At 37.4% G+C, this 22,189-nt stretch overlaps 1 protein-coding gene across 3 annotated transcripts in view; it reads left to right on the forward strand.

The window, feature by feature from the left end:
• The first annotated feature begins 6,655 nt into the window (after positions 1-6,655).
• MYSM1 (Myb like, SWIRM and MPN domains 1) overlaps positions 6,656-22,189 on the forward strand; it is a 42,348-nt gene continuing 26,814 nt past the window's right edge. For 2 of the 3 annotated variants that reach the window (XM_007129256.3, XM_007129257.3), the window contains exons 1-7: positions 6,656-6,733; positions 10,288-10,363; positions 12,184-12,254; positions 14,453-14,530; positions 15,766-15,844; positions 18,573-18,671; positions 20,893-21,665. In XM_007129256.3, the coding sequence (XP_007129318.2) occupies positions 6,669-6,733; positions 10,288-10,363; positions 12,184-12,254; positions 14,453-14,530; positions 15,766-15,844; positions 18,573-18,671; positions 20,893-21,665 (1,241 nt within the window). In that variant the 5' untranslated portion in view covers positions 6,656-6,668. Of the gene's footprint in view, positions 6,734-10,287; positions 10,364-12,183; positions 12,255-14,452; positions 14,531-15,765; positions 15,845-18,572; positions 18,672-20,892; positions 21,666-22,189 lie in introns of those variants that run through there. The other variant, XM_007129258.3, reaches the window with a different exon arrangement.

Here is a 22,189-nt window from a genome sequence, read left to right on the forward strand (position 1 = left end):
TTGCTCACTTTCCTTCACACTGGCCTCCACTAGGTACACTCCCACCTGGAGTCTTTTGCACTGGCTGCTTCTCCCACCTGAACCCTTTCTCCTGACATCAGGTGGGCAACTCCCTCAGCTTGGCAAGACTGCTCAAATGCCACCTTTCCAATAACGCCTACCCTGAGCCCCCTCTTTAATCCTGCAGGCCTCCACCACTCTGAACTCTTGGGCCCCTTATCCTGTTTTACTTTTTTTCTTTTTCCTTAGCACTCAACCACTTCTAACAAATATACAATTAATTAATATATGTTCATTGTTTATTTTCTTTTCCCCTCTGCTAGGTTGCGAGTTCCACCAAGGTAGGGGACTTTGTCTTTAGTATTCATTGGCATATCCCAAGCATTCAGAACAGTGTCAGGCACATAATAGGTGCTCAATAAACACTTACTGGATTGAACTGAATACCTTGGAGCTCTGGAGATAATATGCTTCCTAATGTAGAGGACATGTCATTGATGCAATTCTCCAAACATTGACTGAGCACCCACTAAGTGCTAGGCATGGATAACCTATACATGGTCCCCATCCTCAAAAAAGGCCCCAGGTACTGTGGACATGGGCAGGGTCACAATTACATGCCGGAGTGATGGCACCCTGACACAGCATGCACTATGGCTTTCGGCTCGTGGAAGAGGGGGGTTTGTATGTGGATGGTCAGGAAGATGTTAAGTGAGGAGATAACACTAAAGCTGACTTTTCACATAGAAATGGAGCTACCAGGATGATGAAGTGAAGGACACTGGACTGGATTTTGTGCACAAGGTTTCTATCACATGTGAGTTATAGAAATGAGAGTCAGCACAGGTGTTGATCTTAAACAGTCCTTTAGGATCAATACACAGTGAACTATTTTCCTCAATTTAATTACTTATCTTCTGTCTCCCCTCGGTTCCCCCCGAAAGTATAGACTCTAAATAAATAGTCAGACAGTAGAACTTCATGTGTCTCTCCCTCAGTAATGGAAAGGGACTTTGGGAACCTATTTAGGTTTATAATGTTCCCCTTGTCTATTGCGTTCTGTATTTTTGGTCAGGATCATAAATCAATTGCCATATATATTTCTCATTTGAAATATTCATTGATTATGTGTTTCTAAAGTAATTTTTTTTGTTTTCAGTTAAAACAAAACTCTGGCCTTATTTTTTCCACTTGATTCGCTCATCCATTCAACAATTATTAAGTGCCTACTGTGTACCAGGCATTGTGCTAGATGTCATGGGTAAGAAGAAGGATAGAAGCATTTTCCCTGCCCTTAAGAAGTCTTTAATAGCAGGACAAGCATATGTGAAAACAAAAACAAAAACACTGAAGCATTACATTTTGTATGAGAGAAGGATTTAGGATAACAGTCACAAACTGCAGGTCAGATATAGCCCACATAAGTGTTTGTTTGGTTCAACAGCGTTTTTTAAAAACTGGAATTGGTTTTCACAAATTAATCTTGATTTCTGGCTGGTCTTAAAAGAAAAATCGGATTTGGCAACTCTGAGCCAGAGTTTCAAAAGGGCAAAAGAAGACCAGAGTTCAGTCAGAACCAGCCCTTTCAGAGGGAGGGAAGGAGGGAGAGAGGGAGGGAGGGAGAGGGGAGGGATGGAGAGAGGAAGAGTGCCCTTGAGAATGTGGATGGGCTGGGAATGGGGGAAGAGATGCAGATTTAAAGTAGAGGGCATATTTTGTTTGTGGTCCAGAGAACTATATATAAACCCATGCAAATTCCGACATTCCCATCCCCCTGTTTTGCCCATAACAATGTTCAATAAATGTCTGTGAGATGAATAAGAGCAGGATCAAAGAATTTTACCCCAGAAGAGATTATTTCATAGGTCATTTTACAAATGAAGAAGCAGGAGACTGGAGAGGCTGAATAATTTGCCTGATAACAATGTTAACATGAGCCTGTAGTGGTTCACAGATTGTATCCAAGGCTTGAGGGAACAGAGGGGACGTGCAACATGGAACAGTATAGTGGGCATCTGCTGTCTTACCTACCCAGCATCCATTCCTCCTCTCTCTGGAAATGGTATCCTTATTTTGTTTGGGGAGCCACCATTCCTCTTATTCCATGTGGTGCTGGTAGAACTGAGTCCACCTGGCTTCTGGGATGGCATGAAACCCAGGCCTGGCCAGCCCCACTCATCCTCCTGGAGCTATTGAGAAAGAGGAATAAACCCTTCCACAGGGGGCTGCTGAGAAGAAAAGATGCAATTCTGAATGATGCTATTAGTGCCCAACCTGAGATAGCATGATGTAATGAAAAGATGATAAGCTACATTTCCTTGGGTAAATTGCTTAACTAGTCTGAACCTTAGTTACCACATTTGTAAATGGAAATAACAATTCCTTGCCTCAAAGGGCTGTAAGGAAATAATGTATGTAAAATGCATGGCACACAGTAGGAGCTTTTCTTCCCCTTCCGAATAATGTCAGATGAATGTAACATTACTGTAATTAAAATGTAAGAAGTGCATTGGCAGACTTTCCTTACAACATATTGAGAACAGCTTTTTCAGTAGCTACCTTATGTGATTTCAGGGAATTGGGGAGGGAAAATAAAATAAAATGCAGCTTGCTTTCCTGGAACAATTCAAGCCATATCCAATGCTTGCCAAGTGTAACCTATAATTCTATGTCTGCATTCATCTATTATCTCACCTCTATTTAGATAAAGTGGTTTTCCTCCCCACTAACTGGCCATTTTATTTTAAAAATGGGAACTCTTTTGAATCTCTGGCAATCATTTAGCTGACAGTTTGGATCATAATGTAATAACAACATTAGTGAGCAGTTGTATGACACTTCCCACTTTTAAAGCACGTTACAAATCTGAGCTAATTAGAATGAATATTAACATGCCAGCTTTTATGGATTAATATTGTCATTATACTTTGCTTTTTCCATAAAAATGCAGTGATCTTTTCTCACCAGAAATGGGGAAAAAGGAAATGAATAAGCTCTCCAAAGGGTTCAAACACAATGCAGCTGAGATATGAGACAGACACTTAATTGACTGAATGTCTCTCTGACAGCATTCTGGAGGATTTACAGGTATGGCACCTCCTGCTAATTCTACTTTAGGATCAACAAAGGATCAAATAGAGTGTATTAATGGGGGACAGAAAATCTGAAACCCAAGACAGTTTTCCAGCCTTCAGAATACACTTTCTACTCATTTCTAGACCTAAGCACCTCAAAGAAATCAGAGATACCTGATTGTGATTTATTCTTAAACCAAATGAGAAAATATCACACATGGTATTGCAAAATACCCTATTCCTTCTGTTGTAAATGAAAATATAACAGAGTAAGTGTAGAGTGAGAAAGACTTGGGTTGGAATTCCAGCTCTGGTACTCAGCTATGTAACTCTATCTGAATCTTGGTTTCCTCACCTTTAAAAGGAAAGTGATAGTTCTTTGATTATGTGCTCAAGTCCACTAATCCTTTATTTTGCAATGTCTAATTTACCATTAAGCCCACCCAGTGTATTGTTTGTCTCAAGCATTGTAATTTTCATCTCTGGAAATTCAGTTCATTATTTTTATATTTTCCACGTCTCTACTTAACTTTTGTAACATACAGACATATAGAATACAGTTATAACAACTATTTTAATGCCTTAGTGTGCTAATTCTAATAACTGTGACAGTATTGGGTGGATTTCAATTGATTGATTTTTTTCTCTGATTATGGGTTATATTTTCCTACTTCTTTGCATGCCTCATAATTGGATGCCAGACATTTTGAAATTTATTGGGTGCTGGGTATTTCTGTATTTAAAAAAAAATTTATTGAGGTATAGTTGATTTACAATGTCGTGTTAGTTTCAGGTGTACAACACAGTGATATACACATATACTTATACATGTGTGTATATAATCTTTTTCAGATTCTTTTCCCTTATAGGTTATTACAAAATATTGAGTATAGTTCCCTGTGCTATACAGTAGATCTTTGTTGGTTATCTATTTGATATATAGTAGTGTGTATATGTTAATCTCAAACTCCTGACTTATCCCTCCCACCACCCTTTCTCCGTTGGTAACCATAAGTTTGTTTTCTATGTCTGTGGGTCTTTTTCTGTTTTGTAAATAAGTTTGTATCTTTTTCTTCTTTTTTTTAGATTCTAAATATAAGCGATATCATATGATATTTTTCTTTCTCTGTCTGGCTTACTTATTTTTGTATTCATATAAGTACTCTTGAGCTTTCTGGTGAGGGAGGGGAAATGTAGTTAAGTTTACCTGGAAACAGTTTGAGCCCTTCAGATCTTGTCTTTAAGCTCTGTGTGAGTATCAGACACTATTTCTTCTAATCTTTTTCCATTGGTTTTTTCTCCAAGTTAGGGACAGGGTCTTCTATTTCATAGTCCGCAGAGTCTAGAGCATTACTCTCAAATTTTAACTGACGAATATCATCCTCAAAAATGTGGTATACGAGAGTATTTATTCTGGGATAAGTGCCCACCCCCCCGGGATCCCATAGCAGCTTGTAACTCCTCCATCATAGAAGTTATTACATCATCTTGAAATTGCATGTTTGATAGATTTTATGAGAGCAGAGACTGAGTGCATCTCGTTCAATGTCATTTCCCTGGTACTGAGTACAGGAGGAATATAAATATTTGTGAATTCTGAACTCTGAATTTTTCAGACAATGGGTGAGAAAATAGGTCTTTAAACAAGTCACAGAGTTGTAGACCTCTAGAACAAGGAATTATAAATAGTAGACCAGGCCTCAGGAGTCCACCCGACTGTGGGGTTATAGCTGTATCCTTGCAGGTGGGGTTGGGCTAGACCCTTATGGAGCCTGTTTCACGTAAAGCCAGCAAACCAAGAGCATAGTGTGGGGTATGTATGGAGGGGCTTCAGACTAGTCCTTCTGTTTAGGGAGGCCTTTATATCAAAGGCCTTGGGGCATATCTGAATTCTGTGCAGGACTTCCTTTCCTTCCTTCCACATATATTTTAATGCCTACTGATGCCTGGCACTGGGCCAGGAAGCAGAAGCTGATCCAGACAGTACTACCAGGGTTCTCCTCCTGCCTGCTATGTAAAGATCAATGAAAAGCATCTATTTTCTTTTGACTATCTGGTTATATCCATCTATCTAAACTTGCTGTAAATTACATCCAACAAATACCTTAGAATGCCTTCTCTGTTACAGGCATGCCAGTTACCACTGGGACTGGTCATTGGAAAAGCCCTTTGGCAACAGGAAAAGCACCCTCAGGGTGACCTAAGGATGGGGCATTATTCAGTTTCTGAGCACTGGCTCTCCCTCTTTACAAAACTTCCTCTCCATCTTCTGCCATCACATTCACAGTACAGCTCATCTTATGGCTTGAGCACAAAGGTGAGATGGGACAAACTCACAACAGTGTGGGAAGTGAACTCATTCCATTAACTGATTGGTTCATTCATCAGTTCAATATTTATTGCACACCTTATGTGTGTCAGACACCATGTTGAATGTTGGTAGTATATGGACTAGTGCAAAGACTAGCAGATACAGTCTTTGTCCTTAATGAATTCACCATCCAGCAGTGGAGGCAAGTGAATGAACAGCTACAATAATGTGAGTGATAGATGGTAACGTAGAAGAATACATAGGCCAATATCTAATTTCTTGAGGAGCCATAAATTCTCTGAGAGAAATGGTGTTTTCCTTTCACAGTTCCTAACAACATGATCTGTAGAAGGTGAGTACTCATAAAGAGGCAAAAGGCCTAGATTCTGGTCCCAGTTCTGTCTTTGACTAGTTGTCTATCCTTTGTTAGTCATTTCAGCTTTCTGAGCCTCAGTTTCCTCATCTGTAATGTGTGACGGATAATACTAGTCCTGCTTACCTCACTGGGTTATGTGAAGATCAATGGTCATGACAGTGATTTTTAAATTAATTGTAAAGATCTCTATGAAATAAAAATATGCAATCATAAGTTACATTCTTAAATGTTCTTTTGAATTTTAAAACAGATGTTGTTCAGCACTTCAATAAGCGCTGAATAATCCTTCTCTTTAAAAAAAAAGGGGGGGTGCTTCCCTGGTGGCGCAGTGGTTGAGAGTCCGCCTGCCGATGCAGGGGACGCGGGTTCGTGCCCCGGTCCGGGAAGATCCCACATGCCGCGGAGCGGCTGGGTCCGTGAGCCATGGCCGCTGAGCCTGCGCGTCCGGAGCCTGTGCTCCGCAACGGGAGAGGCCACGACAGTGAGAGGCCCTCGTACCGCAAAAAAAAAAGGCAAGGAAGGAAAGAAAGAAAGAAAGAAAACCAGCAGGTAAGGGTCACTGTTGCCACCTTCACAGTTCAAAGTAGGTCTGACTTGATCTTTTCGATACACTATTTACTATTATCCCCGTTTTACAAATTAGAGAAGTGAGAAGCCAAAGAATTTATGCAAGAACACGGCCTCTTCAAAACCCAAGCCTGGGTTACTTGTCTTTACAAGTCAACAAAAGTCAAAAGGACCAAGCCCCAGGGCTCCGCAACATCTTTTTCTCTGAAAACCCAGCTTCCTGGGCATGGGAAGGGCTGGCCGAGGCTTCGACTCCGCCCCGTGACGCATAGGACCCCGCCTTCAGGCCCTCCACCTCTCGCGGGATCTCTCGAGAAGACGGCTGGGGTCAGGTCCCATCATGGCGGCTGAAGAGGCGGATGTAGATATCGAAGGGGACGTGGTGCCAGCGGCGGCACAGTCTGGGTGAGGCGTAGAGACTGGGTCTTGCAGAGACAAGGAGGGGCACAGATGTGAGGAGGGTATCCTAGAAAGGCCGCGGTTCCGGCAGGGGCCAGGGGAGCGGAAGACCATCCGCTGGGCCAGGGTCTCCTAGCGGCCAGGGAGACGCCTCGCCCATCCCGCTTGCGGGCTCCTCCTGAGCCCAGGGGGCGGGTACCGGAGGCTAGTGACCGACGGCCCTTTCACCTTTTATCGGGATGCTGGGAGGGCGCCGGCTGCGCCTAGCACGTTGTCCACTCTTCAGCAATTAGATTCCTTCTTCCATTACTGCCACCTCAGAATCCGCCCTCTTGCCACCGCCCAATAATAACTAGAACAAGGGCGGCCCCTGGACAGTACCCGAGCTTAGGAGTCTTGTTCCATCGCTTGCAGGCCGTGTGACCTTGGGCGTGTCGTTTTATCCCTACCGGCCACCGGTTTCCTTTTCCATGTAGGGATAGTTATGAAAAACTTCCCGAGAAGCAGTGTGACTTGAAGGAAAGGGGCTGGACTTTAGAGTTGGACAGCTCTGGGTTGACCCCGCCAGTTACTAGCATTGTGACCTTGGGCCTCAGCTCATGTGTTAGCTGACAATCATGTTATGTACCTCATACGGTTATTGTGAAGATCAAATGAAATAATTATGGGATGTGCTCTAGCATAAGGTAGGTGCTCTGTACATGTTGTGTTCTTTACCATCCCACCAGGGATAGTATTTTGAGGACCCAGTGAGGGGGTCATAATTTGTTTAGTACCAATTCCTGCAGAGCAGGCCAGTGTGATTTTAAACAGCATCCTCCAGCTTGAGACATCTAGCTCTTTGACTCCTCGCTTGCAGAGAGAGAAGTTGATACATGCCATTTTTAAAATGTGCTTTCAGAATCTTCTTTTAGTAATGGAAGAGGCCTAGACTGGTCAGGAATCAGAAGACCTCAATTCTAAACTCAGCCATCTATGTTGCTTGTAACTATGAACAACTTCATTAGAAGTCTCTAGGTTGAACCATGTAAAACTGCCAATCTTAGACCATTTTTGACCTATAAAATAGCAATTTCACATGATCCAACCTGATAATAGCGCCTCTGTAAATTGTGGAGAAGAGTACTAACCCTGCTCATGAGGCACCAAGATAGTGGGTTTAAAGTTCTCCCGAACTCTAAACCACTATAAAAGTGAGGAGTGACTAAGTTCATTTAGTCATTCTCCCTCAGATCTTTAGGCAAAGCAGTCCGAGTCTGTACAAACAAATAGGAAGCCTTTAATAACAATCATTGTTCACATTTGTGTAGATCAAGTTAATCTTGATCAAGTGCTGTTGCATGCATGATTTGATTTACTTTTCACAATAAGTCTGTGAAATAAATGGGAGGGATTCTTATCTGCAGTCCAGAGAGAAATGAGCTGGCGTTGGAAACACTCAAGATCATCTGAGAGCATTGGCTTTACCCCTTTCCATGGGTTCTTCTTTAGTTTTCTGATTGTGTTTTATTTCTCTTTTTCCTTTTTCTTTCCTTTCTCATTATTCTGCTGAGCCTTAAGTCTACTCATGGCACCTGTAATCATATTCGTCTCAGGTAACCAATAACACATTATTGGTTCCTGATGGTCAGAGCCATTGCCTTACACAATTCCACAGAGCATCATTAACATTATATTCTGGTGAAAGTTGCTCCTGGGTGTTGGGGGCTCTGATCGCATGGCATTTGGTGTGAGTGAACACTTAGTTGCCCCTCTGAGTTGTGTAGTTACAGCTGATTATAACATCTGTGGAACCCTTGAGGATTAATTGAAAACACACTTTTAAGTCCTTGCTAAGTGCTGGTTACCAAAGTTAGAAGATGGCATTGAAATGTTTTGGTGTCCCTTCTTTGTCATCCTCCATTTCTTCTGCTTATTCTTTAAATCATAATGTTCCAAGGGATTTTTGTCATAAGACTTCTCACTAACCACACAGTCCAGCTCTCAAGACTTAATTTCTGTTAAGTTGGACCATATGAAATTTCCCCAACGTTCCACCATTTTTGACTTACAAAAACAACAGTTTCTTAAGTTCCACCCAATACATGCTGATGTTTCCCAGATCTCTTTCCTGAGCTTCACATCCATTTGTCCAGTTCTCTGAATCTATTTGCCCTTGGACTTTCCACAAGCACCTCAGCTTCACTTTATAGAAACTTTCCTTACCCAACCTGCCTCTCCAAGTTCCCCAGTTCAATGAGTGGCACCATCCACCCAGTCATGCAAGGCATAGACCTAGATTTTATCCCTTTTCCTTACCGCTCTCCTTCTATCGAGTCTGTTGATTCTGAGTATCCTCTCAAATGTGTTCACTTCTTCCTGTTCACACTGTTTGTTCTTTAGGTCTGAGTTACTGTCACCTCTGTCTAGTATCTATATAATCACTACATCTTAACCACTTCTTGTCTCTTTGACCCCCTTCTAGTCTTTTCTGAAGTTAGAGCAGTCTTTTCTTACATCCAGGTCTTATCATGTTATTCCCTTCAGTCCTCAATTAGCTTTATGATAAAATCTTTATTCCTTAACTCCTAGAGACCTGTGTGATCCATGCCCTACCTATCTTGTTCATTCAGTCATTCAGTGAATATTGATTATCTTTTATATGCCAAGCCCTGGGTATATAGCAGTCATCCAAACTAAGTCCTTGCTCTCATAGAACTAACATTCTTATTGGATGAGACAGACAGTAAACCTTATATATATGCCAGATGGAGATAAACCTGTAGATCGTTTTTTGCAGTCTAAGAGGTACAAATTCTTTCCACTAGACTGAGAAAAGTCAGTAACTAGGAAACTTTATAACTTCAGAATGTACAGAAGCAAATATTAAACTTAATTATATCACAGATTGGGCCTCCTCAAACTTAACTATTCAGACTTTTTCCATATGAAGTGAACAGTGTGTCTTTAGAAACTTCTAATTAGTGAAAAGAGTGAGAATTAAAGTTTAATCCCCCATGAACATAGAAACGCCCCCAAGTAACCCAAGTTAATTTTTTTTTATGTGGGTTGTTACTAAAGCATCACATTTCTTATCTCTTCACTGTACTGTCCTCCTTTGAGTATTTTCTTTTGGTTCTTCTATCCGTTCTTGCTTTTTCTTCATTTTGAGGGTGGTACTGTTGATGGTGGCTTCTATGCTTCAGCTATAACTAAAAGAATTAATTGTAAAGTTGAATTCCTGTATACACATGCATATTCATCAAAAGAAATCTGAAGTGTTGGTTCATAGCCACAGAATATGTTGTAGTTGCTGTTTGGAGGTATTTTTTCCCTCATGAAGTTGTTTATTGGAAGAAGGAGAAGTCTGATATTTAGCAATTGAAATAGGGTAGCTTAAAGCCACTATATATTTCACAGACCAAAGGTAGAGCAGGCATCTGCAGTGTTAAATCTGTTAAGGGGGGAAAGGAACTAAATATTTGCTTAACATCTGAAACCTTCCAATCACTGTGCTCTGTAAATTATGTTCAGTAACTGGTATAATCGCCCTTTCATACCCATTTTCTTAATTATTGCAGAAATAATGAAAATACAACATCTGTTTTACAAGACCACTATCTTGACTCATCGTGGAGAACTGAGAATGGTCTTATTGTAAGTATTTTATGAGAATATCAGGTGCATTAAGCTATTACTCAGTACCCTCTTTTTTTTTTAAACTTGGTGCTAGTTCTCAGCAGTCACAGAGGTAATATATTGAAACCTTTTTCTTAACTTAAAAATAGAAGGAATTTATTCTTCTTTTGACTTTGAAAAAATGGCCTTTTGGGAATCAACTTAGGAGCCAGTTAGATTTAGGTATGAATCAGTGCTCTACCACTTATCAGATTTGTGAACCTTAGTTTCTTCATCTAAAAAATCGGGATCGTTGTATGCTTTGTTTCTTCATTTAACAATTATTTATCAAGTACTTACTATGTGCCAGACGCTAGGCCACGTTTGGGGGATACACCTGTAATCAAGACAGACATGGTCCTGCTCTCAAGGAGCTTATATTCTAAAGGGGAGTCTGGTGGTAAACAAGTAGACTAATTATAGATCATGAAGGACATAAGCAAGATGCTGACTGAGAGTTACAAGGTGGGAAACCTACTTTAGATAAAGTTGGTGAGGGAAACTGAGGAGGTGACATTTAAGTTGAAAACAGGAGTAGATATGTGAAGAGTTGATGAAAAATATTCTAGGCAGAAAGAATGACAGCACGAAGGCTCTGGTTGAAACCCAGTGTCTAGAATATAGTGGGAAAGGGGAGGGGATGACAGCTGTGACAAGGTTGGAAAGGCAAATGAGGGGAATCAAAGAGACTAGTTAGGAAACATTTGTAGGAATCTAAGCATGATTTGGTGGTGGCTTGGCCTAAGGTTGTGGTAGAAGTTGACAGATTTGAATTATGTTTTGGAGGTAGAACTGCTTGGTAGATTGGGTGTGGGGATTGAGGAAAAAGGAAAGAATCCAGGATGATTCCTGGGTTTCTAGCTGGAATAGCTTGGTGACTAGTAGTACTGTTTACAAAATTGGGAAGGCAGGGAGAGAAGCAGGTGAATGTATGTTATGGTGAGTTTTATTTTGAATATGTTAAGTTTAAGAAGCCTATTAGAGGGGCTTCCCTGGTGGCACAGTAGTTAAGAATCCGCCTGCCAATGCAAGGGACACGGGTTTGAGCCCTGGTCCGGGAAGATCCCACATGCTACGGAGCAACTAAGCCCGTGCACCACAACTACTGAGCCTGCGCTCTAGAGCCCACGAGCCACAACTGCTGAGCCCACGTGCCACAATTACTGAAGCCCATGCACCTAGAGCCTGTGTTCTGCAACAGGAGAAGCCCACACACCGCAATGAAGACCCAACACAGCCAAAAATTAAATAAATAAATTTATTTTTTTAAAAAGACGCCTATTAGAGATCCAAGTGGAAATTTTGAGTGGGCAGTTAGTTATAACAGTCTAAATAGAGCTTGGAGAAGAGACCTGGGCTGAAAATTTTTAAGTTTTGAGAGTTAAAAAGGAGTATGATTATTTAAGGAGAGATTGTGGCTTAAGGGAAAAAAAGAATTGTGGTGAGTTTTGGAAATAGGTGAAGTGTGAAATATCTAGCAAAATGCCTAATATGTAATAGTTCCTCATATAGGATAGCCATTATTACTTTATCATGGGTAGGAGCCTGAGCCTTGGAATCCAAGGCTCAAGTCTCTGCTCTCCTGCTTGAATTGTCAGTGAATGCCTCTATGGGTGCATCTGTGAAGAAGTAATGCCTATCTCATAACATTATTGTGGGAATCAAAGATATGTCTGTGTGCTCAGTAAATGGTAGGTTTATTATTTGTAATCATTGTATTGTGTATTTTTATTTAACAAAACAGAAGATAATTTCAAAAAGCAGTAAATAAATAAATTTATTCTTCCTTTTTTTAATAGCCTTGGACTCTGGATAGCACCATCAGTGAAGAGAACAGAGCTGTCATTGAGAAAATGTTGTTGGAAGAAGAGTATCCTTTAATGATTATGAGGAAAGTAAAGATTTCAGGGTTAAAAATCCATAAATGCAAAACTTACAGAAGAGACCACTGTTAGTTACTAGATAGTATATAACTGCTAGTATATAATGTGTTACCTACCTATTCTGTTTTACCACTAAGTCTGAGATCTGACTCAATATTTTTGAGTTTCTGTTGTCAACCAACTCTTTATACTGTGTTAATATTGAGTAGAAATTATAGAGTGTTTCATTTTTAAGTTTTGTTTGGCCACGCTGTGCGGCATGTGGGATCTTAGTTCCCCGACCAGGGATCGAACCTGTGCCCCCTGCAGCGGAAGCATGGAGTCCTAACCACTGGACCGCCAGGGAATTCCCTGTAGAGTGTTCTAAATCAGCTAGAATCTTTAGTCGAAGTCCAAATCACTCAGTCTAAACCTCCATTTTCAGTTATATGAGATGTTAATTTGTCCAAGGACATAGAATTAAAATATGTGAAAGTTCTCACTTCTTACTCTACCAATTTATAGGTGTTAATGGGAGCAATCCAAGTAAAAAGCATAAAACTATAGAATGAAGATTTTTTTCCACCCGAAGTTGTAGGTCCTTATTCACAGTTCAGCCACTGGCTTCTTGTCCTTATTTCTTTCATCTATTTGTGATGTTTGCAACTTAACTTTTGGGGGACTCCATTTTTTTATATATAAAATGAAGGGATTGAACAAAAAGATTTCTGATTTATAAAGGTTTTTGTTTTTTGTTTTTGTTTTTGTTTTTTTTTTTTTTTTTGCTGTACGCGAGCCTCTCACTGTTGTGGCCTCTCCCGTTGCGGAGCACAGGCTCTGGATGCACAGGCTCCGCGGCCATGGCTCACGGGCCCAGCCGCTCCGTGGCATGTGGGATCTTCCCGGACTGGGGCACGAACCTGTGTCCCCTGCATTGGCAGGCGGACTCTCAACCACTGCATCACCAGGGAAGCCCTATAAAGATTATTGATACTACTCTAATAAGTAGTGAGTGGTTTATTTTCAACTCACCTGTGTTTCATGGATTTTTATCTCCTCTTTAAGCCAGAATATCTATTCTTTTTATTCCCAGTTATTGCTACATTGTTTTCAGGGTGTGTTTGTACCTTTAATTATCATAGGTTAACCCTTTTTAGGCTTTCTTTCTCTCTAACTCTCCCCAAACATTACAGTTATAGCCTAGATCATTGCTTTTCAGTAGAAGAGTAGTGCAAGTCACATATCATTTACAGTTTCCAGTAGCCACATAATTGTAATAACATTTTATTTAACAAAGTATATTTAAAATATTGTTTCAACATTTAATCACTATATAAACATTATTGAGATGTTTCACATTCTTTGTTTTATACTCTTTGAAATCCAGTGTGTATTTTATACTTACAGTACATCTCAGTTTGTACTAACCACATTTCACGTACTCAGTAGCTACACATGTGGCTATTGGCTAATATGTTGAACAGTGCCATTCTAGATTAATGAATATTTAAGTAGTCACTGGTTCATTTCCAGATTTGGAAACAAAATAATGAGAGTAAAAGCTATGTGAGCTCTTGGAGGACAGGGATAATGTTTTCTCTCTTTGTCCTCAGCACCTAGTACCTAGCATAGTGCCTCATGTATACAATACATGTACACAAAATACAATATTTGTTGAGTGAAGAATATCTCAGACTAATCTAAAGTATTGCAGTATAGGCTAGGTTTAAAAAGTCTGAGAGGGAGACTCTGGTAAATTTGACCCAAACGTTTGTTATTTTTATTAGGATAGAGAGCAACTCTAAACTCTTCTCTGTTACTTTCAGAAATATGAAAGCAAATACTCCTAAATTACCCTGGACAACCAATCACATTCATCTGTTACATTCTCCATGTGTTTTAGGAAAAAAGATTTAAATAAAACATTGAGGATATATCTTCTCTTAGCCACTAAAGGAAGATAAGAGAAACTAACATTTATGTAGCACACATTTTGTTCAGGTACTGTGTTATGTGTGACTTCACATGTAATATTTAATCCATATAACAACCCTGTGATGTATAAACATCTTTGTCATAATTTTTGCAGACCTGGTTTAGCTAGAAATCAAGTGTGACTTTCACGAGTGTGTGAGTGCCTACTTTAAGTTGCATAAAAATTATAGGACCTTATTATTTTTTTAAAAGTTTCTTAATAATTACACAGGTATTATTTGTCCAAAAAGTCACTTCCAGGAAAATTCTGGTTTGATCAAAAGGAAGGTGATAAAAAATACATGAAGAGGTAAAATCAATTTATAATACTTTTAAAAGTCTGAATTGTAGTTTTAAAAACTTCTTCACAAGCTTCCTTATTTTCTTTTTTTAATGTGGTGCAGTCTGCAGAAACCAGCAAAAATCATGTAGTACTTATGTTTTATATTTTAAAATCTTTTTGATTAGTTAAAAATTATGGAAAAATTAAACAAAAAGTTATAGCTGGCCTGTGGAAAAGCCCTCTTGACCTTGGGTTATACAAAAATATAAAGTCAAAATTTCTTGTACAGATGTTGGAATGTCACAAGATAATTTTATTATGTTATTTATTGGTCAGAATTTTTTTAGGGCTCTACAAAAAGGTGGTTTTCTAGGGATTGGTGGGGAACATTTTTATAAAGCTGCCCTTTAATATGTTAGGAATTAACTTGATTTCTGATGCCCTGTCAAGTTAGTTTTCAGTCGTTTCAAACAAAAATTTAATTTGAATTTGTGGCTTTCAAAAATTATCTAGAGAAATTAAGTATTAACTGTTTTTATAAACATCCTTTCCCTACAATTGAAGAAAGTTTGATGTTATTTAGTGTTTCTAAACTTCCATGTTTATAATCCCTTAGAGGGTAGATTTCCAATTACCAACAGTTTGAGCCCTGAGCAGACTTTGGCTTTTGCATTTTGCTGAACAAACAACAGAAACCAAATGAAGTCAATGAAAATGGTTTGCTTGAATTAAATTAGTGAGTTTCATCACTATTTTATTTTTAATTTCTTAATGTCCTGCATTTCAAAAGCAATAAATGTAATGTCATAGTATTTTTACCTGTTTTCTGGCTTGATATTTACATAGATTTAAATAGAAGAATAAGAGAGATGATATTTCTGGAGCCAATTTAAACTCTGACATACCAATTGACAAGCCAATTTAAACTCTGGATTTGGAAATATATTAACATCTGCTGCTTTGTGTCCAGTCTGAGGAAGCTATTTGTTATCACATTGACTTCCTTTGATGTCTTTTAGTATTATCTTCACTCAGAGCCAAGGATTATGTTTTTGGGGGCTTCTATCATCCTGAGCTAGAGGAGTATACAAGACAGGGCAAATCTGTTCCCCCAGGTAGAGACTGCAGCCTTCTTCTTCTCTTTTTAATTCTTAGACTCAAAGTATTAAATGTAGCCCATGGCTGTGTATAACCTTTAGCTGCATAAATATGGAATGTTCCATTTCAGAAATTTTGTTTGCAATTCCTCTTTTTCCCCTCAGGGTACACTCTCCTACAAAACCAGCAAGTTACTCAGTAAAGTGGACGATAGAAGAAAAAGAGCTGTTTGAACAAGGGCTGGTAAATAGAGCAATTTTTAATTTATAGTAAAATAATTCTAGAAGCAAATATTGATAGAATTATAAGGTTAAATTAATTTATAGAGACTGGAAATTTCTTTTTAATTACAGTGATCATATCTATAGTTTTTCTGTAGTTAGAATGATGTTTGTAGTGTAGCATAAGAGAATTCCTTTTAACTCATACCTAAGTTACTAAAATATTAAAATAGATTTGGATCAATATTGATTTTCACCCCTTTTTTGTATTAATAAAATCCAAGAAATTGTACTGTATCTGCATACATGACACCAACTGCCTGGATTAAAAGGCAAAATTATTTGGTTACCTGATCTTTTCTCTAGGGAAAAAATATGTATATTTGGAACCGTCTGGGTGATCAGCTGAGTTTTTTTTTAATTCAGATATTTAGCATTGTGCACACAGTCTAAACATTTTAGTGGATGTAATTAGAGACCAGAAACATTCCTTTTGCATGAATGTTTTACTGAAATCTATTCAAATGTCCACAAGTTGCATAATGGAAAAAAATATGTGCACAAGTTTCTAATTATGAGAAAACTCCGTAATATAATGAAGCTTAACAAAACATGCAGGAATTTTTTTTAACTGTCAATAGTAGATTATATCTTTTTCTTACATGTTACCCAGTATTGTACTAATTAATTTTGAAATTATATATATTTATATATTACATATATAGAATATTTATGTAATATTATGTAGGATTCACGAATGCAAATTGAAACATCATTGTTAATATTTCTACAGATGACAGGAAATAAAATGTGTTTGTATTTTTATAGTTAACATCACCATGACATCTATGTTCTGTGATGTTTTATATATATACATAAACTATTTTGAGGGTTTTATCTCCTGAGATTTTTCTCGTGTACTGTTGATGTTTTTTATATTGGTATTTTAGTCTGTTGCATGATTATCATTTATATAATCTAATTAACCAGTCGTTTATTTAAGATTGCTGACAACTTTGGTGTTTTGTTCGTTACCAAAGATCAGAACACACCCATACACACACACGGGTTGTGAATTTTTAGGTTATTGTTGACTTTGGTGGTAGTTATAAAGGCTGTATCTGCATGGTTCAAAATTCAAATGGTATGTGAAGTTGTAGGGTGTTAAGTCTCCCTCTGACTCCTGTCTCAACCTTTAGTTCTCTTTGCCTCAGGTAACCATTGTCATCTGTTCTTGTATATCCTTCCAGAGATACTTTGTCCCTGTAAAAGCAAGTGTCTATTTATTTAGGTACATATGTAGATATCTATATCTTTATCTACCTATCTATCTATATACATAGATATTTTAAACCTGGAATATTTTCCCACAAAAATACATGGAACCATTGGTTGTATTCCCAGCTTTTTAACCTATCAGTATCATTTGTTTATAGACTGAATTCTGTCAGGCTTGAGAGGAGGAAATTATGTGGTACTGAATAATGAAAGATTTTTCCTTCTCTGTCTTGTCCCTTTGCTCTGTTTTTAAATTGGTAAATGTTTTCTTTGCTCCTCTTGTTAGTGTCCCCTCTCCAATTTTCATAGTGTCCAAGCCCCTGCAATCCTAACTAGTCAAACTTTATCCAAATCCTTCCTGTTTCCAAAAGTGATCCATGTTACCAAGTTACCTATTTGCCTTCATCACACAGTACAGATAACTAAATCTTCAGTAAGTTGATTTCAGTTAGGTATTAGTTAAGAACAATGTTAAATAATTAATTTATACTTAATCATTTTCTCAGAAGTTACTTTCAGTTTTAAGAAATTGTCCGTACATCAGATTTTCTAATGAATACCAGAAATAAGTGTATAAATTAAGGTTTATCATTTAGGTCAGAACTTTGAAGATGATTTATTGCCATAAGTCATGACTGTCTGACCTGTAAATCTGGCCCTGGAATCAGCTTCTCTGAATTGTTGTGGGGTTTTTGTTTTTTTTTTTTCTTTAAATACTTTTAAGAATTCTAAAAAAGGATTGTTGAGCTACTTTGGGAAGTAGAGAATATCTTGTGTTGGAGATAATGTAAAGGAGATTTTGTATCAAATGATAGGCTTGATACCTAAAAATCCTGTCTCGCTTTAAAATTATAATGCGTTCCTGTCTGTACTGCAGAACACACCAGAGCTCCCTCAAATTCTCAGTAAGTATACAGGCTGTAAGTAGGTATACAGCCTTTGACAGTGGAGGGGTGTAGGGAGATTCACTCTTGTAAGTCAGTTTACTCTGATATCTGTATAGTGTAAAAGTATCTGCTAGGGAACATGTAATAGGTATTGTAACAGATGGAATCTGGGTAAAAAAAAATATTTTGAAATTAGTGTCAGAACATATTCAGTTGATTCTGTAATTGGAAAATATAACCTGCCTCCCTTTCAGGCACTGTTTTTTAAGTTACCTTAAAGTTGGAACATCATGATGTACACTACTAATACATACTGTTAGGAATACATACAAGTGATGGGTCTTCATTTAGGTAGCTATAAAAAGAAAACAAATTTCTAAATCATCTTGGTCTGTTTTCAGAGGTCAAGATTTGAAAAGAAGAATGTGGGCTTTGATTTTAGGAGTCTTAACTATATATTGTATGTGAGGCTTCATTGTGTGCTTTAGAAAATAAATAAAGATAGGGGTTTTTTTAATATGGCAGTAGTTTGGAATATTAAGTAAGCTAATCAAAAGCTATTTCTTTTCCATTTTGATAACATAGGCTAAATTTGGCCGAAGGTGGACCAAAATTGCAAAGCTAATTGGAAGTCGCACTGTTTTACAAGTGAAGAGTTACGCCAGACAGTACTTTAAAAATAAGGTAAGCAGAATATAAATACCCTAGTGATAATATTTAAAATAAATAAAATTAAAAAGCAGAAATACTTCTTTAATTCAGGCATTAAAGTCTTAATGTTCAAAGTTTTTATAGTGAAAATACTTTATACCCATAAAGTACCCTATAAATATTTGTCTTCAAAAATCTCAAAGCATATATTCAATGTATTGAGTATTGCTATTAAATAGGTATTATTATTTTACTCCATTTAATTTCATGCAGTTAAATAGGACAAAATATTAATTGCTCAAAAAAATCCTGTAAAGCAAATAATATTCCAAAGAGAAAACCTTAGAGGTCATTGTTTCCTGGAAATTTAAATTTCTTTTCAAATATTTGCATTAAACTTTTAAGAATGATTAGAGCTTAGGGGCCAAAAATGCTAACATGATTCTAAAATCTTTTTAATAGCAATGAGACTTGTACAATTATTGTGAAGAATTGTCTGAAAACGTTAATAAATTGCAGTGTTCAGAAATGTACAGTTATGGTCTAGTTCCTCAGTCTTTCAAGTAATTTGTGCTATATTCAACCATGTAGTTTTGATACTTAGAATTTTTCTAATATGTTCTGCTTGAGTTCTCGAAACATAATTATATAGGATTTGAAAGTATCTTAAGTGAAATTTGGTGTTTTAATATAAATAGGGTTGGCCCTTAAGTGAAATTTGGTGTTTTCTTTTAATGTAAATAGGGTTGACCCTATTTACATTTTCTTTTAATGTAAATAGGGTTTGAACTGAGCAGGTCCACTTCTATGTGGATATTTTTCAATAGTAAATACTATAGCACTGCACAATCTGCTGGTTGCGGAATTGCAGATGTGGAAGAACTGCAGATGGTGAGGAACCGTGTATACGGAGGGCCAACTGTAAGTTATATGCAGATTTTCAACTGTGTGGATGGTTGGCACCCCTAACCCCCTTGTTGTTCAAGGGTCAGCTGTAATGGGGTTTACCCGGTATACAAGACTTATCTAACTTAGTGTCATTTGGGCATAGGAAGTAAGTAATGGAATGGATTCATTGTAAATCAATCATCTACTACCTCTTTTAATCCGCAAAAGCATTTTCAAGACCACCTGCTAAGGTTAAGGTATTGTGGGACAGAATAAGCCTAATTTAGTTATTCTTACTCCCATGCCCCTCAGACTAGAATGTGTGGGGCATCTTGTAGTGTCAGTTTTACTCAAAGGCTTGAGGCGAAAGGGTGGGTACATTTTAATATTAAAAGGAACAATATATAATGAAATATAATGCAAAATTTTATCTAAATTCTTAAGCTAAAAACTGGAGACTTCAAATAAATAGCAAGGTTGTTAAAGGCTATTTCAGGCTAAATGTCCAAATCTCCTTTTCCCTCCTGCTACCTTTTCCTTCTCGTCTACATAGTTAGCCAGTTAACCTCAAATATGAGATCCTGGGAGTCTATTGTGATAAAGGATCTGTAAATAATCTCTCTTTGGAAGCTGTCCTCCCTTGGGTATATCAGTCGTACAAGATTTTTCAAAAACTCTATATGTAACAAAGGTTTTATTTCAAATCATATATACTCATTGACATTTATTTTCTTTTCCTTATTGCATTACAAGATATTTATGTTTATAATAGCAAATATGATAGATAATTTCATGCCTTAAATTATAAATTCTGTAATATTGGAACTACATTAAATGAACCTGCAAAAACCAGTTTGTTTCTATTGTCTTTGTATTTAAATAAAAGATGATTTTAATTTACTAAGTGAAGGTATGTGAGATAGACTCCTTTAACTAAAGGATTTTTTAGCATTATAAAAAATGATCAACTGAGGCAAAAGACATTCTGAGAAATAAGCCTTTACAAATATCTTAGAGAATACCTTGTATGACGGTTGTTTGGTTCATTCTGTATGGCTGATCTGAGCCAGATTCCTGTTTTAAACTTAATATTGAAAATTAAGTATTGAATAGTAGGTCATGATTATTTGATTAATAAAAATCACCAGACCATGAATGAGTCAAATATATTTATGGAAATTTGAAATGATGATCTTTTACATTTAAAATGCAGTTGTAAACCCTTCAAAGAAAAGCACAATAAAGGTATAATACACCATTGACATGTACTCAGTTTAATAATTTTGTATCTATCCTATTTTTTTGTGCCAGTGATTACATTTTAAAATGCTAATAATATGGAGGCTTTATCTTGATTTTTAATAAGGTAAAATCAGATGGTCCAGAGAAGGAAACACCAAATCAGAAAAACAGCAGTGATTTTCAGATGAAAAATGAAGATGAAGGCACAAAGGCATGGACACCATCAGGTTTAAGGGGTCGTGCTGATCCCAACTGGAATGCTGTAAAAATTGAAAAGTTATCTGATGATGAAGAAGTAGACATCACAGATGAGGCAGATGAGTTGACTTCTCAAGCTCCCCAAAAGAATCTTAGCAGTGATCTCTTGTTAGATGTCTCTAAAAATAAAAGTCATGAAACCAGTAGAGGAGAATTCATTGCTTCTGACAGCCAGGAAGATCCCATTTCTAAATCTTCCAAGGAGTATCTTCAGAATATAAAGCAAGGTGAGATGGAAACACTTTCAAGCTCAGGAAATACATTTTGGACTGAAAATCACAGCACCAGTGACCAAAAATCAGTTGAATTATATGATCAGAAATGGAATAAACTGATGAAAAACTGTGATAAGCATGATGGAAGTGGAATAATAGATGATGCCAGGCAGTTACCTTCTCCAGAGCCTTGTGAAGTTCAGAAAGACTTGAGTGATAATGAATTGCTTTTTCATTCTTCCTGCCAAATGGAGGAGGAGAGCCATGAGGAAGAAGAGCTTAAGCCACCAGAACAAGAAATAGAAATTGATAGAAATATCATTCAAGAGGAAGAAAAACAAGCAATTCCTGAGTTTTTTGAGGGACGCCAAGCTAAAACACCAGAACGCTATTTGAAAATTAGGAATTATATTTTGGACCAGTGGTAAGGAACAATTGTATTTTTGGTGCTGGTTTAAAACTTATGATACTCTAGAGTATTTACTTAGGCCTATGCAAAATGTAGTATTTTATATTCCTAGTGTTCCAGAGAGCTTTAACATATTATATATTTCAATAGGCAAAACTTACAATTTCTCATAATGAAATCTTTTGAAAGTTTTGGTAAATATTGTCATCTATAGCTATCTTAACCCATCTGTCTGTTCTTTAAGAGTCTGTGGTCCTAGAAGAAAAGGGATAGATGACTGCCTTAAGAAGCGGTTTCTTAGGACAGTGTTGGAAGATATAGAAAACACTAACTGCATGGGAAAAGGGGGAGAATGTCTTTCTAAGTTTGTAATGTACTTTAAGTACAAAGAGAGAAAACTTTGGTGACAGGATAGTATCATTAAATGTGGCTAGATTTCAGAAACCATTCTAAATAGCTGCCTTAAATGCTTTCAACTTTGAACTTGTGACATAATGTGTTAATAATTCCTTCATCAGGATACAGGAATTTTTTTAACA

The sequence above is a fragment of the Physeter macrocephalus genome, chromosome 4, assembly GCF_002837175.3.
Source record: "Physeter macrocephalus isolate SW-GA chromosome 4, ASM283717v5, whole genome shotgun sequence".
NCBI lineage: Eukaryota > Metazoa > Chordata > Mammalia > Artiodactyla > Physeteridae > Physeter > Physeter macrocephalus.